Source organism: Diceros bicornis, chromosome 7, assembly GCF_020826845.1.
Source record: "Diceros bicornis minor isolate mBicDic1 chromosome 7, mDicBic1.mat.cur, whole genome shotgun sequence".
Taxonomy (NCBI): Eukaryota; Metazoa; Chordata; class Mammalia; order Perissodactyla; family Rhinocerotidae; genus Diceros; species Diceros bicornis.
In genome coordinates, this window is record NC_080746.1 from 70,622,707 (window position 1) to 70,641,209 (window position 18,503).

The 18,503-nt window shown below is 43.5% G+C and overlaps 1 protein-coding gene across 5 annotated transcripts in view; it reads left to right on the plus strand.

The window, feature by feature from the left end:
* Positions 1–18,503, plus strand: part of MICAL2 (microtubule associated monooxygenase, calponin and LIM domain containing 2) — a 220,576-nt gene that overhangs the window by 180,926 nt on the left and 21,147 nt on the right. For all 5 annotated transcript variants that reach the window (XM_058545997.1, XM_058545992.1, XM_058545993.1 and 2 more), the window contains 3 exons: positions 4,345–4,460; positions 8,806–8,898; positions 11,703–11,796. In XM_058545997.1, coding sequence (XP_058401980.1) covers positions 4,345–4,460; positions 8,806–8,898; positions 11,703–11,796 — 303 coding nt within the window. The remainder of the gene's footprint in view (positions 1–4,344; positions 4,461–8,805; positions 8,899–11,702; positions 11,797–18,503) is intronic.

Genomic DNA, 18,503 nt, shown 5'->3' on the forward strand with positions numbered 1-18,503 from the left:
AGTCAGTTATCTTTTTTTTTTTTTGTCAGTGATCTTTTAAAGAAGTTAAAAACCATGAAGAAAAATTATCTTATATTTACCATTTCTGGAGCTCTTCATTCCATCTAGTATATTCCTTCTGCTACAGAACTTCTAACATTTTTTCTGTATATGTCTGCTAACAGTCAATTATCCTAGCTTCTTTTTTTCCTGAAAAAATTCTTTATTTTTGCTTCATGTTGAATGAATCATTTCACTGGATATAGAATTATGAATTGACAGACTTTTTTTTCAGCACTAATGATGTACCATTGTCTCTTGGCTTATTTAGGTTCTAATGAGATGTCCATGGTCATTCTTATCTTTGTTTCTCCATATGTAATGTATCATTTTTCTCTGTCTGCTTTTAAGATTTTATCTATATCTCTGGTTTTCAGCAATTTTATTGTCATGAACCTTTTTACGATTTTCTTTGTGTTTACCCTGCTTGTGGTTTGTTGAGCTCCTTGGAACTGTGGATTTATGTTGTTGTTAGTGCCTTCAAGCCGATTCCAACTCCTAGCGACCCTGTGTACAGTAAAATGGAACCCTGTTCAGTCTTTTTGCACCATCCTCTCACTTTCCAGCACTATATCAGAAAATGCTCTGCTGCTATTCAGAGGGTTTTCATGGCCAATTTTTTCTGAAGTGGGCGGCCAGGTCCTTTTTCCTAGTCTGTCTAGTCTGGAAGCTCCGCTGAAACCTGTCCACCATGCATGACCTTGCTGGTATTTGAAATACCAGTGGCATAGCTTTCAGCATCACAGCAACACACAGCTGCCACATGTGACAACCAACAGACTGGCGGTGTTCCCTGACAAGGAAACCAACCTAGGCCATAGTGGTGAGAATGACAAATCTTAACCACTAGACTGCCAGGGCTTTTATAATTTTATATGGGTCTATAACTTTCATTAAATTTGCATGAATTTCAGTAATATTACGTCAACCACTTTTTCTGTCTCCCCCATCTCCTTCTGGCATTCCAATCACATGTATTTTAGACCCCTTGATGTTGTCCCACAGGTTCACCGAGTTTCTGTTCGTTTTTTCAGTCTTTTTTCTCTTGCTTCATTTTGGATGGTTTCTGTTGCTATTATTTAATTTCACTGAATATTTTCCTCTGCAGTATTTAATCTGATCGAGTGAAATTTTCATTTCAAGTTTTGTATTTTTTATCCATATAGATTGCATTCGGTTCTTTTTATGTTTTTTTTATGTCTGTCCTCATTCTGCTCATGTTTTCTTTTTAAATTCTTGAGCACATTTATAATAGCTGTTTTTATTTTTTTTATTATATTTTTTTTTGTGAGGAGGACTAGCCCTGAGCTAACATCCGATGCCAATCCTCCCCTTTTTTCCTTGAGGAAGAGTGGCCCTGGGCTAACATCCATGCCCATCTTCCTCCACTTCATATGAGATGCCGCCACAGCATGGCTTACCAAGCGGTGCATCAGTGCGCACTCGGGATCCGAACCTGCGAACCCCGGGCTGCCGAAGCAGAGCGCGTGCACTTACCCGCTTGCGCCACCGGTCTGGCCCCTATAATAGCTGTTTTTAAATCCTTGTCTGCTAATTCCATCATTTATGAGTCTGCTTTTATTGATCAATTTTTCTCTTGATTATCAAACTCATTATCCTGCTTTCTTGCATATCTAGTAATGGCTTACTGACTGCTGGATTTTGTGACTATTACATCATAGAGTGTCTAGATTTTGGTTCTTCATTTGAAGAATGTTAAAGTCACGGTAAAGTCACTCGCAGATCAATTTTTTTCTTTCAAGCCTTGTTTTTAAGATTATTCAGGTGAGTCTGCAATAACCTTTTCTCTAGGGCTAATTTATCCCTATTACCAAAGTGTGCCTCTTCTGTGGTCTCTACTTGAAAGACTCCAGTGTTTGTTCTACTGTCGCGGGGGGAACTTGACCATTCTCAGTCCTGTAAAAGCTTTAGAGATTATTTAGCCTATAACCCCAGGCAATTATTTGCCCAACCTCATGCAGTATCTCTCTATGCATCTATAGCTCATTATTAAGCAATAGACTCAAGGGGACTTCTTTGCTTATTTCTCAAATTCTTTTTTTGCGTAGTTCCCTCCTCTCCAGTCCTTTCACCCCGCATGTTCCAGCTGCCTCAGCTCTATAGAACTCTGACCTCTGTCTTTTCAACTCAATGAATCTGCTATGCTCTGTTTAGCTTCTTCCTACCTGCACTGTGCCTGGAAAGTGGCTCCAGGCAGAAAGCTACTGTGATCGTAGGGGCTTACCTCATTTGCTTCTGTTCTCGACTTTATCACAGTTCTGCCCTGCCTGTTGTCCAGTATCTGGAAATAGCTGCTTCGTACATTTTGTCCTTACTTCTAGTGCTTTATGGTGTGAAATCAATCCCAGGATCAGTCACTCTGTTATAGCCAGAGTGGAACAATGCTGCCAAGTTTTTTAAACTTTGCAAATGAAGAGTAAACTCTTAGAATGGATGGTTCTATGGTGGAAGAGGGTAAAGGGGAAGAGATTCAGAGGCAACTCTATAACTTCGTATAACTGTACCAGAAGTTTAAGAAATGCATTATATTTGGAAACATTTTCTCCTCAGTTTCAAAATGAGATTCGATGGAAATATTAAATTTATTTTTGAGAGTTAGGAAAAGTTTCAACCTTAGGTTGTTATATTTGTTCCATAAAATGAAGGTTACGTAGGCAGTTTCACTACTATTGCAGTGTTGTTCATTTGGATCACTGATAATGATGAGGCAGTGGCTGCTGCTGCTGGGGACAGCATTTATTTAAGCACCTGCAGTGAACCAGGCCCTGTATTGATTACTCTTGCACCACAGATCTGCCAGTTAGAAATCAGGAGCCGCAGAAACTCATGGAGGTCAAGTTAGTTCCTGAGGGTCACAGAGTGAGAAGTGCTTATAGGTAATTTAGGGGCTGGACTGGGAAACAGTCTCAGCTCACCACTAACCGCACCTCCTTCCATAATTGTGCTGCTCCCTGATCTGTCTTCACCTGACCTTTCCCAGCTGGCAAATTAAAGTGGAAAACAGTCAACTCCCTCCCCAGAGAGCCTGTGTTATTACACAGATGTTTTGCATTGTTTTGCTTTGAGTAACAGCATATGTAAATGTGCTCCTGGAGGTTAAAATTACACTTATTTTTGAAAACTTGGCCTCTCCCGCTGGGGTGAATGGTGGAAAATGATGGGTAGGAAAGGCAGGCTGGAGGAAAAGTTAGTCAGCTTGGGATTGCTTCTCCCGCTTCCTCCCTAGCCACCACTATTTCTATGCAAGCCACGCTGCCAAGGCAGAGTAGAGATAGTAGATTTCCTACCATGGAGTCCTAGCTGGTTCTGACAGGCAGTGTCCAGAGTGGGTGAATCCAGACAGCGATCATTAACTCTGCATCAGGTTGGTGTGTAGGGGCAGATGTTCTTGCTGAGAAGAATAAAAGCTTCCTGCGGCACCTGGAAGACTTTATCACACATGGTCCACAACCGGATCACAAAGAGATTCTAGTTAACATGGGCACTTCGCTGCCTCTAACCATCCACCTCTTGTTCAGAGGTTGGCATAACCCCTCGACTTCAGCTCTCCCGCGGGCCCTGCCTTGTTGAACCCTCCCTATCTTAAACCGCCTTTCCTGGCATTTGAATCATCACTTCGATGATGTGATAATATCTGCAAGTTGAGAAAATAAAAGTGGCATTTGTTTAGCCATAATTAATGAAATATTTATGTTGCATGAGACTATGTGATAAAACCTTCGGCTTAGAGCCTTTTGCTTCTGATTACATTTGGGATTTTTTTTTTTCTATGACCAGACATTCTGACGCCAGCTCTTTTACACTGAGCAGATGTCATGTAGTAAAAATGGGTGCCAGATGCTGTGAGCCGCAGAAGGGCGATTTGTTTAAGAGCTGGCTCTGACTTTTTTGCATTCAATTACTCTGCAGAACGAACCTTACACAATCATCTAGGTAACTCAGCTAACTTCAGACACGCATTTTAATAACAGATTTCATCTCTGAATGCATTCTAAGCAACACACATATAAATGGTGTTTAAGGAATTAATTGATTTCTGCATAATACCTTTTTTTAATATATGAAAAGAGAACTGCACAGCTCTTGGCGGGGACCCAGAAATGTAATTAACGTGGAGGGCCAAATTTTCAGTTGCCCTTAGGTACTGCCTCCTCACACCCACGGCAGGTGCAGTGAAGGGTGGGCAGGGAGGGAGGGTGAGAGGGGAGGAGGGAGAGACAGCTTTGGGTTATGAAGCAGGAAAGGAAACTAGGAATTCAGTGATGTCTTCTGTTTCCATTTCAGGTCCCAAGCACGGCCCCATGAGAAGGCAGGTGACAGGGGCTGCCTCTTCCCCCTCTTCCACCACCTCCTCCTCTACAGATGAAGAATTTGATCCCCAGTCTTCCTTGTGGTCAAAGGTAAGAACATTTGGCAAACCAAAGTGGGCCTTGGCTCTCAGGGACTGTTTCCTCTCAGAGCCAAGGTGGGCTCCTGCTGTAGTGGTTTCATTAGGAGGATCACGATTTATTGCATCTGACAGCAACCACTCTTTTTACCTGGAACACCCCAAGAATTATCTTTTTGTTCTTAACTTTTAGAAGCTTGCCTTTCTCAGAAACTCAAATTGGAGAGGAAAAAAAAAAAAAAACCAGACGTATTTACTTGAAACCATTTGGTGACTAAAGCTCTTAAAGTGGGTTTGATATGTGGTCCAACAAGCAAACCATCGAAAAAATTACAACAAGCAGATGCATATTTCCCTGGGGGAAGCACAGCTTCATTTAAGAAGTGCTAGAGACAGATTGCATGGAAAATGTTATGTTTATTCTAATCAGAAATAGGAAATGAACCATGCAGTTGCATCTAGACATGGATACTCCAAGGATCCCTACTGTGGAAGGGACTAGCCGTGTGCCAGCTAGGGAGATGGCAGTCCTCTTTGCTTAATGAACATTAATATTTCTGGGGAACACTTTAAACAACTCCCATACCCATAGATTAAAAAACACAAACGTTGTTATATGTCTTTAAATGAGTCTGTCACATACACAGAGACCCCTCCCATGAGCAAATCTCACCATTGTTTTCTTTACCCACTGGAGCTGGAGCATTTTCACTGGCACTTGGGGCTGAACGGCTAGACCTAAAATGCTTCCCGGGTGGACAGAGAAGCAGTTCACTGCTCTGGCAGTGTTTACTTTTTGGAGCAGTAAGGATCTAAAGGAAAAGGGAGAAAACCAAATTTATTTACTTAGACTCAACTTTTCCATATCTGGCATTAGGAGCTTTGGCATCATCTCAAGTCACTCAGGGGTTCCAGCTCCCCATGGCCCAGCTTGGAGCAAGCCAGGAGGGGGCTGGGACATGGCACAAGTGTGTGTGTGTGTGTGTGTGTGTGTGTGTGTGTGTGTGTGTGTGTGTGTGTGAGAGAGAAGAGAGAGAGAGAGAGAATGATAATGAGAAAGAATGTGTATAGATTTCTAATTTCTAACTGTGGGCATCTCTGATTAGTTTGGTACTCAACACAAATGAATTCTGTGTGTTACGTTGATTTCAGGGGTTTCCTTACTGCCCTTCTCATCCCTTTAAATGACCCGGAATTAATTCTGTATTCAAATGAATACAGACATTCATCAGCCATTCCAAGGTGCATGGAGAAAAAAAGAATGGAGTGGCCCAAACACATCAAAATAGCAAGACCATGATATCTAGGGCAAGCCTTGCAAGTAGCTCCTTGTCCTCCTGCTGGGCCAGAGCAGGGCCAGTCATCACTTAAGCTCGCAGCATGGTAAAGCTTGCCTGCTTCACCTGGCTTCTGACGTGGCCACTCTTACAGGCAGGGAAGCTGGCAAAAGGGTTACTTGTTTACAGCTTCCCAAAGGCTCACCCTGAAGGAACAAAGGGAGTTTTTCCCCCTCTGGTTTCTTTATCTCTTCTGTCCCATACAGGTGTGTCCCCAGCCACGTGGCATAGAGCCATGTCAGCTCAAGTGAACTTTTGCGCAGGAAGCTGCAGAAAGGAAGTGCACGCCCCGCCTCTTCCCTCTGCTCCGCCCCTCCTACCGCATGCCTTCCCAAACAATGCCTGGATCTGAGACTGGACAGCAGCTTGTCCTCGGTCCTGCCAGATTTCTCCCTTTCTTGGTTCTTTATCTTTTTGTTCCTTAGCCCTTAGCCTCTTTCCTTTCTTCTCTGTGTCCTCTTTACCATCCCTGAGGATGTGAGAACTGTGCCTGGCACATCATAAGGCTATATGAACGTTTGTTAATCAATCATCCTTTTCTGTGTCAACATCTTTTAATAAAAGGCACTGAAGGACTTTCTTTCCTCCTCTAGGTTCTCTCTGGCTGACTCTTGATAAAGGATTCGGGGTTTGGCAGCTTTACTACTAAGACGGCATGATGCTGTCAAGGCATCCCCCCTTGAAATTGTATTAAATGGTCTTAATTTAGGGAGAAGCTTTGATGTTTCTGTAAGCAGAGGTCCTTGATGTGCCTGCACAGTAGCTGGCACAGCAAAGGTGAAATCAACTAGATGCACTGTGGACGCTGAATTCAGGTTACTTGGGCTTACCTCCTGGCTCTGCCAGTTACTAACTGTGTCATCTCGGGCAAGTTATTTAACTTCTTTGAGTTTTAATTTCCTTATCTGTAAAATAAGAGTAATTGGAGGACTAAATAAGATGATACATGTGAGGTAATCAGTACAGCGTCTGGCACATAGCACTCAAGCAATGCTGGGATTAATGATGTAGTTAGTGCAATGGAAGCTCAAGAGATACTTGTTAAACAAATGAACTGGCTCTCCATCTAGATTGAGTTAGACACTCTCTGGATAACTACTACCAGTGATCTCCACCATGCCCCTCCCCCGCAGTCTTTCCAGAAAGATCCTGGCTGCCTAACGGAGGGGTTCCCCCGCCCGAAGCAGCTGGGAGCCTCTGTTCAGAGTCATCAACTAGATGTCAACATCTGTTCTGGAAGTCATCCCCTAGAAATAGAGATGATACGATATGGAATAAGTTTGAGTTCTGAGAGCCAAAATTTCCTTCCAAGGATGAAGATCTTTAGGATTCTAGATCCTAAGGAGAATTCTAGAAAAACAAAGTTTCATCACTGAGATAAATGTTTCACCAATGATTTGTAGACAGTTGAACCCTGAATGCTGGATGCTTCCCTAAGGAGAGTGATGGTCTCTCCATTGAATGGATGACAGAATGACAAGGATCCATGAAGACCTGGAAAGACACATCTTTTAAGGCACAATCTCTGACCTCTGTTATGGCCCTGGATTCTTCTGGCAGCATCTGGGATCAGTCCTGTTAGGGCTATTCCCCACTTGTGGATTTATGGTCCTTTTAATGAGCAAACATTCAGTTCAACCACAGTTATTGAAAGCCCAGAGACCGGGCTAGCTGTAACAATTTTTTAATTCCGTATTTGTTTCTGCCAGCATTAAAAAGAAATCTCTAGCATGCTCTAATCCTCATCCTAATACAGAAAATTGATGTGTATGCTCAGAGAAGGCAAACTCATAATAAAACTAGCCCAATTTGAACATTTATTTTATATCTATAGGATGTGTATGTATATTACATGTACTCCTAGACACATATATATAAAAAATAATAGATTTTAGTAAAAAATTATAATCATGTTAATAATATTAAAAATCATGGTATTTACTGAATGTCTATCCCATATCTTTTTAAAGTATTCTGCAAAGGGCTTGACCCACCTTATCTCATTTAATCGTTATTACGTCCCTACAGGGTAGGCATTAGATCATTCTCATCACTCTGAAGACAACCCTGAAGTTCAGAAAGTTGCGTGACATGCTGAAGCTCACATTAGCTCAGCTGGGGATGCCAGCTTTGCATGGCTCCTGGGCCTCAACCATTATTCTCTGCTATTTCTCCAATCATAAGTGTCTCCTGCACTTTCCAATATGTGGAGCTGGCCATATCGCTGCTTCTCCTGGTGTCTAAAACCTGGAAGTGACACCATCAAGATCCAGACAGCTATTTTAAATGCACCAATTTTGAATGCTGTATATTTCATAAGCCCAGGCACACAGAGAACCCAGTGACGTTACTGATGTATCTGTACTAGCAAAGTGAAGGAGGGAAGGGAAGCAATCTCATGTCTCTCTCAAGCCAAGAAAGCCTTTGATTTGAATTGTTTAGATATGTTCCTCTATTCCCGGGTTTAGTCAGGCAATGTAGACCCAACCTGACTATTTAAAGTTGTTAACTGGTTTTTGGTAGCATACTTTGTGTGTGCATGTGTGTGTGTCCCAGGCTCATTATCCCTGGGCCTTATCGAAGCACTTGTATAGAGTATAATGCTTGTGTGATTCCTTCCTTCAACTGAACCAAGTCAATACTATATAAAGCCAATCCCATCTACATACCTACATATATACCCACACACACATCTGGCACCAACCTGGCACCTACTAGCCACATGTGGCTATTTAAATTTACATTTAAATTCATTAAAATGAAATAAAATTTAAAATTCAATTTCTTATATACACTAGCCTCATTTCAAGTGTCCAATAGCCACGTGTGGCTGGTGGCTTCCATATTTTAGATGGCACAGAATAGAACATTTCCATCATTGCAGAAAGTTCCATTGGACATCATTGTTCTAGAAGCTAAGCAGTGGTTTGGTTGAGAAGGCAGAATCCTATGACAGTATTTTGTGAGTTTCAACCCCCATTTTTCTCAGACGTATTTTTTCTTCTCTGTTGGTTCTTGTAGGAGAAGAAGACACTTAGAAGAAGAAGTAAGCTGGAAAAAGCAACAAAACAATTGGTTAAGCAAGAAGAATTGAAAAGACTTCATAAAGCTCAGGTCAGAAAACACGCTTGAGATGAGGGAGCCGGTTTGGGATCCTAGGAATGTGGATCCAAGAGCCCTTTGGAAATCTGCATTACACTGGGGGAGGCGGGCTAGGAAAAAGTCAGCCTCTCCTCTCTGAGCAACCAGGTCTGTGGCCATCCTACAGGCCCTGACTCCATTCCTGCTGGGACTGTGGGGCCTGGAGGGCCCAGGTGTTGAGCTGACCCATTCCCAGCTGCCTTTCCATTTGCAAACATGTGTCCTGCAAAATGAGTCTAGAATGACAGCCAACGCATGGCCTTGGGCATCATCCCCAGCCCTGACTGCTACATAGCAGTGGCCTTAGTTTTGTCCTCTGTGAGGACACAACCTCCCCCCAACTCCCTGACAGTGTCTTTGCTGAACTGACAACCATTAGGGGCTGTCTCTATTCCAAGGTTAGTTGAAACACAAGCATCCAGCGTTCTGATATAGATTTCCTAGCTTGATTGTTAACTACACACATTTCTGCCCAAGTTGATCTGCCCACCTCTGTCACAGATGGGCAGAAAGAAGCAGAAAGTCAAGGCATTCTCCTGCTCCTTGAGGACTCCAAACCTAACCGTGAAGAACAGTGGGGTTGTAGGACACGAGGACTTAGGATGACCATTCGTATTCATCTAGTATATCTTTACATCCCTTTCTGCAGTTGTTCTTTTTATCTAGCTGTGTAGTCCTGTAAGTTGTTTCTGACAGGAAGGAAGTCATTTAATCCAAACTCCTTACCCTTCCCAGTGACTGACACCAGAGCCACCCTTTCACCTGGTGGACAGGGAAAGTTCCCACAAAGTCACCCTCTCCACTCTCAACTTCTGAACAGGTTTCCTTAAAACATTTCAACGTTTCCTTCTGAGAACAAGATAAGTCTTTCTGATATGGATTGGCAAACTCAGCCATTTCCCCTCCTTATGTTTGCAATCTAGACAGTAGGTGGTGATAAGAGAAGAGTTATGATGGCCTTTTGAGTCCTAATCTGCTAGCACCCGCAGCAGCCTTCCTTAATCTTTAAGATTTTCGTCCTTAGTTTGTAACGAATGACCACTGTATTAGTCTGCTTAGGCTGCCATAACAATATTCCACAGAATATGTGGCTTAAACAACAGGAATTTATTTTCTCACAGTTCTAGAGGCTGGAAGTCTCTGGAAAGATGAAGGTGCCAGGGTTGGTCTCTGGTGAGAGCTCTCTTCTTGGCTTGTGGACAGCTGCCCTCTTGCTGCGTCCTCACACGGCCTTTTCTCTCTGTGCAGGCAGAGAGAGAGAGATCTGTGGTGTCTCTTCCTCTTCTAATAAGGACACCAGTCCTATGGGATTAGGGCCCCACCCTTATGACCTTATTTAACCTTAATTACCTCCTTAAAGGCCCCATCTCTAATTACAGTCACATTGAGGGTTAGGGCTTCAACATATGAATTGGGGGGGGGGGGGGACACAAATTCAGTCCATAACAACCACACAGCCGTAACTGCACAACAGTCAGTAATAAAGTCGTCATTTAAATGTTTCCCTTCCATTAGCAGTTCCACACTGTGCCATCAAGACATGGATTTATAAAGATATAATGGTCTTTAAAAGAGACAGAGAGGAAGAGGGCAGGAAATTATAGTAGTTTTCTGTAGAATTCCCATCTATTTCAGAGTTTATGTTAAACACTGGGGCTGAAACAGCTGGGATGAGAAGAGCCAGGCGGCTGCTCAGGCCCCACCCCTGCTCAGCTCTCTCCCCAGGGTTGGCGGTACCTCAGCAATTGCACTCTGCATCCAGGGAGACTTAGAAAGATGTGGAGGTCAGGAGAAGGGGAGTGAGCCGGAGCTGGAGGAAGGTGGAAGAGAAGACACACACGCTCCACCTGCCCAGACAGCCAGAGGCAGAATCAGTTCTGTCAAGAGATATGCCTTGTGGCAGTAGAGAAAATTGACAGGGATGCACAAAATGTATATAGGAAAGGCCTTCCCCTACTTTTCCTTCCTAATATACATAAGAAAAAAATAGCTAGTAGGGAAAATAAACGTGTAGATGCAAACCCAGTCATGACTCCAAACCTCAATAGGTGCCTTAATAGATGGTGAGTCTGAGGAGGGTGTGAGGTTGTCCCTACATGGGTTAAACATCTTGAGTCTTTTCTTAATAACCTGCTGGTAATAAAGCCACCATACATGGCCACAGTAAAAGGCCCCTGGGCATTAGCCCCGTGGTGCAGTGAATGAGTAGGCACGATTTGTAGCTGAGGACAGGAGCAGGACAAACTGAGAGGGGGACACCCAGCCCCAGGAGCTGGCCCAGGTCTCCTGCTCCAGAGCAGTTTCTTGGGAGGCCTCTGCTGGTTCTTCCTGGGAAAATGGAATATGAGCGTGCTCCGTGTTTGTCCCGGAGCTCATGTCCTACCCTGAGTCACGGCTGCAGCGCGGGTGGTTATGCCATGACTGTAGTCAGAGGCTGGGGCTCCGAGGAGTCCAGGAGCCGTGCGGACCGCCCGCCTAGCCCACAGCCTCTGCCTGAGAGCCCCTGTGTGACTGGCCTGGTCTAAGGGGACTGTTTTAACGACTGCTTGGGGGAGGCTGAGCTTCCACACAGACCCCTTGCTGTATGTTTTCCTACTAAAGAAGGGAAACACCAGGAACTAGTTGTCTGGGAATTCCGACGTCCTTCTCCTGTTACTCAGGGAGGGACACCATGAGGGACAGGGCCTCTTCCTCTTGGAAAGTAAGTGGCAGAAGTGGCCCCCTCATGTGAGTGCACATCAGGAGTCCCTGTGTGACATACGATCCCGGCGTTGCAGGCCATCCAGAGGCAGCTGGAGGAGGTGGAGGAGCGGCAGAGGGCTTCCGAGATCCAGGGTGTGAGGCTGGAGAAGGCACTCAGAGGAGAAGCAGGTAGGCATCCCAGCGCGTCCGCAGCAGCGGGCTGGGGCGGTGTCTGTGGTCTGAAGACAGTGCTGCTCTAATCATCTGGGCAAAACAGTGAGACTTTGTCACCCTCTGTGGATCTGTCAACATCGACAGAGTGTGCTAAATCCACGGCTGCTTCTCACTTTCACACTCAAACTGGCGGTCCCATTCGAAATTCCTGGGGCATTGGTCAGCCGGTGGGCCTTGTAACTGGGTTTCTGCTCTGCTCAGTTCTCCTCAGCTAGTCTGAATGTTCTTTGCAATTCAGGAGTTAAGATAAATTCAGGAGGAATAATTGGGCATTCAAGTAATGTTGGTAGTGAGTCGAAGTCCTGGTTTCTCTGTTTGCTCGCTGTATGACCTTGGGCCAGTCACGTTCTAAACGTTTGCCAACTTGGGTTTTCTCCTCTAAAATGGGGATAATAGTGGTTTCCTACCTACAGAGTTCATGTAAGGATTAAAGAAGAAATTATATATGATTCATAAATTAGCACATTGCCTGGCACAAGGTAGAACGGTAAACGATAGCTATTCCATGGATAGCTTCAGATTCTTAGATCCCAGTCATCTGGTGAAGACCTACCATGAGTTTGACATGTAGACAGTGAGTCTATAACGATGAGCATGACACAGTTTCTGCCTTTGAGAAGTTTATAGTCCATTGAGGGGCACAGACCTGTAAAGAAATAAAGTACAATACAGGGGGACAAGTGCTGTGACAGGAACCAGTGTGAGGGGGGAATGGGAACAGAATCACGAGGTTCCTAACTGATTTGGGAATGTGGTCAGGCTAATCACCTGGAAGGGGTGATCTATTAAGACGAGAACCAGAGGAGGAACAGGCGTTGACCAGTGAGGCGAGGAGATTGTTCTGGCGGAGAAAGCAGCACATGCAAAGGCCCAGTGTGAAAAGATGGGAAGTGCCTGAACAGGTGAGGAGCCCATGAAGGGTTTTGAGGTGAGGGAGACCTAAAGAATCTAGATTTCTTGGAAACCATCCATCAGCAGTCTGGCTAGTGAACTGAGGGGCCTTTAGAGTTTGTGGGAAGTATTGTCTCTTTAGTTTCGTGATGTGACGTCTTTGGCCTTCTGGATTTTGGATATAAAGTGTGAAAAAACAAACACTGCAAACACATCTCTCTATGTGCAGTCTTGTGAACAGCATGACACTTGTTAAACAACATAATGAAGGGTTAGGATTTCAATTCTCTAAAAAGTTCAGTTATTCAAGAGTGATGGTGCTCAGAGGGGCAGACCCCAGATATTGCAAGGCCTGAAGCTCATGCAAAGTCATGCACGCAAAATTGTGAGGGCTGCTCCCAGAGCCTTGCAAGGCCCATCCTTAATTAGCTGTATGGTTAATTTGTCTCTGGATATCAGGGAAACGTTGGGGTCTGACTTTACCCCCTGTGTCTCAGTTTCCTTGTTTGTAAGTAGGAGGGATAATCACACCTGTCTCTTGGATTCGTGGTGAGGACTGGCTAAAACAATTTATGTGGAAGCCCTAGCACGGTGCCTGACATGGGATAGCAGATTGATAAATGTTTGTTGCTTGTCTTACTAAAATACAGTATGCATTTCCTTGCGAAGATAATCCAAATCCACTCATCAGAAGTAGGCTTCTTTACAAAACTCATAACTGTTTCTTGCTGATTGGAGTGAAGTCACTGCCTGTCTTTACAGTTGCTGTTGTGACTTTTGATTACAATCAACCGTCCTTGTTTGATGTTTGGTCATACTCCCAATCCAGAAAGTGCTGGCACTTGTCTTTAGGAATCTGCTGATTTCAGTGAGAGCCTTAGAAATGGAAAGGATAAACCAGCAGTTTGCTAGGGAGGCAGTGTGGCTTGGTGGGGCAAGTAGAATTGTAGGCATCAAAGATCATGTGTTCAAAGTCTGTTCCATTGCGTTTAGGCTGTGTGGTCCTGGGAAAATCACTTAACCTCTCTGGCCCCAGATTCCTTATCTGAAAAATGGAGCTAATAATTTCCACATTACCAGGTCATTTTGAGAGTTAAAGGTAGTGATGGGCAAGGTATCTCCCAGAGTCTACCACACTGTAGGCATTTGACAAATGCTACCTGATATTATTTTATAAAATATTATTAAATATCCACATACATACACTTGTAAAGAATCGACTCTCTAGTCTTTACTGCTTGAAATTTAAATTCTAGAAACCAAATTTTTAAAGCTTCTGAAACTCTCCCTCACCTCAAATGTAAAGAAAGGCTATTTGAGTTATAAGCTAAAGAAACTCAGCCAGCTTATGGTGCCTTCAGATGTGTGTTAACCCGGCCAGAAGATAGATTCCATTCATTCCCTTTATATCCTTGCTAATTTAATTCTCCTGTTAAGTTTATGGGCCTTTTTCTCCTTGATTGTCCTTGTGTGGGTGACAGACGCAGATCAACAGGGGACTGGAGCCTATAAGAGTTAAGTCATTGAGAGTGGCCCCAAAGGAAACCAAACGGAAGATTTGCAAACCAGGCATCAAAATTAATACACTCTAACTTGTAATAACATTGTGCAATAATAATATTCCTTTGCGGTTTAATATTCTGTTCAGCCCCTTTAAGAGATTGCCCTGGTGCATAATGAATGACCGATGCTTATTAGGTTAAGTTGTATTTGAACTGGCCTGTGCTGCTCTGGTTCAAGTGATTTAATGGGAATTATTTAATAGGTATTATTAGGATAATTAGAAAATGATCACAGTTAGGCAATAATATTGAGCTATAAAGGTTGTGAATAACCAAATTTAGAGACAGGCCTGAAAACATGAGTAGTCTGCGACAGTTATGTAAGTCTCCTCTAATAATTATGTGCGCCAGCCTGAAAGGGTCTTTTGTTCCTAGGAGTTATTCATTAGGCGGGCATTGAATTAGAGGAACATGCGGGGGTGCAGGACGGAGGGCAATGATGGCTGATGAGCAAAATGAGGCTTTGATGAGCTCCTAATTGTCGTGACAACAATTCCTGCTTTCTTTTTTTCCAACAGTCAGAACTAAGCTCCTCCACCCCCGGGGAAGGGTTCTTCCCTATTTTGTCAAGGAAACAAAGAAAAACCAAAATCCAACAATCCACCCCAGATGACAAGTTATGTCATTATGTTCTGTAGTGTGTTCGTGTGTGTGTGTGCACATGTGTGTGTGCATGTGTGTGTGTGTGTGGTATCGATGGATGTCCTTGACAAAGGGAATGGACTCTCCCGGTGGTCCTGGCTGTCCAGAGTAAAGGACCAGAATATGCAGCAGCCTGATTGCCCCAGACCCCACCCTCTGTGAGGCGGCCGAGCCGAGCTTTGCCAGCCACTTAGACTCTTCTTGATCAAGACACTGTTACCTACTGGTTTGTTGGTTGTCAACGTGGTGGCCAGTGTTATATGCCAGGGCCGTGGAATACCCCGATTTAGCAAGAGACCACCATTCAAATTTAGATGGTGTGGATAATAGATTCTGTGCTTTCTTTCAATACCTGGAGATAGGTGAAATCTGACGAAAACTGAGAACAGCTTTGAGGAGAAAGGATTTGTCCGCAGGGAAGGTGTATGGGAATTATTCCTGCCTTATAGCTTCACCAACTTTGGGGAAGTTTTATCAGCTGGTTGCCTGCATTGAGCTTCTTGCTTTCTTTTTTAGAGCCAGATGGCTTCTCCTTCACACAGACGGAGGGTTTACAAAGAAATAGCAGGATGTGCAAGGCTGCCAGCAGGTGGCAGCAGGAGCACACATTATGAGGAGACATTGCACTGAAACCCAGCCAGGAAGAGGGAAGTAGTTCGGCTTCTACTCTGTGGTTTTCATCTTGACTGCCGCTGAGAAACAGAAGGAATAATAATTTCCTGGATAACGTAACAGTGAGGTGTTCTGAAAAGAACACAGATATTAGAGTCAGATGCTCCTGAGTTTGAATCTGGGTGCCGTCCTTACACAATTACTTACCTCTCTGCCAAATTTGCTCGTCCGTAAAATAGGAGTAATAATACCAACCTGATGCAGATGGTATGAAGAAAAGACTAAATGAAATAATGTTAGTAAAGCACCTAAAAAGAGTGCCTGGCATATAACAGGTGTTCAAAACGATTAATTCCTTCTCTTTTCTTTTATATCCCTATCATAAAACACAGCTGCATGGTCAATGATTTCTCAAATTGCACCTACTTATTTGTTCATTTATTCACATTCATTTATTTTTTTTATTTATTTATTTTTTTATAATTTTATTTATTTATTTTCCCCCCAAAGCCCCAGTAGATAGTTGTATGTCATAGTTGCACATCCTTCTAGTTGCTGTATGTGGGACGCGGCCTCAGCATGGCCAGACAAGCGGTGCGTCGGCGCGCACCCGGGATCCGAACCCGGGCCGCCAGCAGTGGAGCACGCGCACTTAACCGCTAAGCCATGGGGCCGGCCCCACATTCATTTATAACTACACTCCCTAGAAGAGATTTCAGTTGGTTTCTATAAATATGTATAATACATGAATTTCGCATATCTGGTCCATATAAGGATCTCAATGTAGACTCATACTGTTACCCCCCCACTCCCCAAAAAACCACAATTCAGTGAAAGCAGTTCCAGAATGAGAACAAAACACTGTAGTTCTGAGGCATGCCTCTCTGATGGTCTGCCATAATTTGGGGCTAGATTTCAGGGAATGGATATGCTTTAGGTAACCTTCCATAATTATTTGTTCCTTACATGTACTACTGAAAGGCAGTGAGTCTAAGGCTGTACCCTCTGGTCAGCCATTAGGAGTGGCTGATTGCTGTCCTCTCAAGGGTCAGCAGAGCAGGCAAGGGTTGACATCCTTCTGTGATCCTGGAGGAGTCTGACTCTCTGAATACAGGGTGACCATAAAATTGGAAGCACAGATCATATTATTTCATCACATGATATAATGGAATATTGTCAGGAAAGAGCTCCAGTCTCATAGAGAATGGCCCAGAGTAACAAGACTCCAAAGTTGATGACTAAGTAGAGTTTGGATGGGTTTGCCACAATTCTATGTGCTGAAAGTAGACAGTGAAATTCAGTGCATCAGAGCAAGGAGTTTATTACTCACAGCACAGCAAACAGCATTAGCTGCAGCATGGTACAAGTTGCCCTGTACCCAAGTCCCGTCGTGTGACCTATAGGCCCAGACGGCAGCTGTGCACACAGGGGATTGTGCCACAGCTGAGGAACTCAGCAGCTTTTATAGCAAGCAGTAAACAAGCCAGTCCCCCTTCCCAGGAAGCAAGTAGTTGCACAGTAGCCATGCTGTGGGATCCTGACCCACTCCTCAGAATTGTCTACCTGGCTGGTTCCAGGAAGGGCTCAGGGTCAGAGGATGGTCAGGCTTTGCAGTTTGGCACACTCAGCAAAGACATGCAGGGATGCTTGAGGTCTATGGCAGACTGTCTCACTCAACAAATATCAATAATCCATCCTTCTTATGCACTCACCTCTTTTTCCAGCCTCAGCGGCCGCCTGGTAGAAAATCAGTGGCCTTATAACAGAGATAGGCTCAGTGCAGGGGAGACTAAGGTTCTCTTCCTGAGGAAGACTTCAGTCTTCTCCATTGCATAGATTCCAGGGTCATTGATGCCTCCAGGTTATGTGCCCTAAAGCATTGCTTTATACAAAAATATTACCATGGTAGCAGCAAGAAATACATTTTATATCACAAGTTAAAATGGATAAATGTATAACAATAAAATGTTTCAAGAAATAATATTGAACTTTGCTACATATAAAAGACTGGTACTTTCTATTCTGTCTATTTTTAGTGCTTGTTATGACCCATAAAATTAATTTTGCAACTCTCAAGTTTGAAAAACACTGTCATGACTTTACCTGGAAAAATACTTAAAACTAAATAACCAAATGGCCACCTCAGCCAAGGATACAGAATGAGGTTCCTAAGAAGTACAGAGCAGCAGGACAGTGGACTAAATACTATAAAAGCTCATTTACTACAGCAAGTATATTTTTAAGAACATTTCTGGGTCCTCAGAAGTGACATACATCTCTCAGGGCCAAGAAAGAGGAGGAAGAGAGGAAGGAGAAGAAAGCTATGCTGAAACTCACATGTGCCAAGAAGGAAGCAAACACAAAACCAGAAATCCAGGGGATGAATATCAGTGATTTTAGAGTCTAAGCCTTGGCACCAACAAAAAGTAAGAGAGCTAACCTTGAGATTCCCACATCAAGCCAGGTCTCTAGCTCCCCAAGAAACAAGTATAGATCCTCTATGAAAGAAACTGTGCCTTAGTTTAGACTCTCAGGATTCAGACAGATTTTGTTCAATAAACTATGAGCTTTTAATAGAAATTTTAAAAGTCACCTGAAACACAAGGAAGCAAGCCACTAAGACTGAGAGTCAGCAAAAAACAAATTTAAATGGCCAAGAACTTCAACTCTATTAATTATTAGATACAGAATATCCTATGTGTATGTGTGAAATATTTGAAGAAATACAAGATTACCTACAAAATGAGCAAGCAGAAAAACACTACAAAAGTGAACAGGCAGCACCACCTTAAACTCAACCAACTGTAACCATAATCAAACTTAACATCATGAGCTTCCTGCTGTGATTTGCTAAGAAAGATACATCTTCATTTATGCAGCACCTCAGCCAGAAATGCTTAACTTGTGTTTAACTAGAAGGATACAATCAGACAAATCCAAATTGAGAGATAGTCT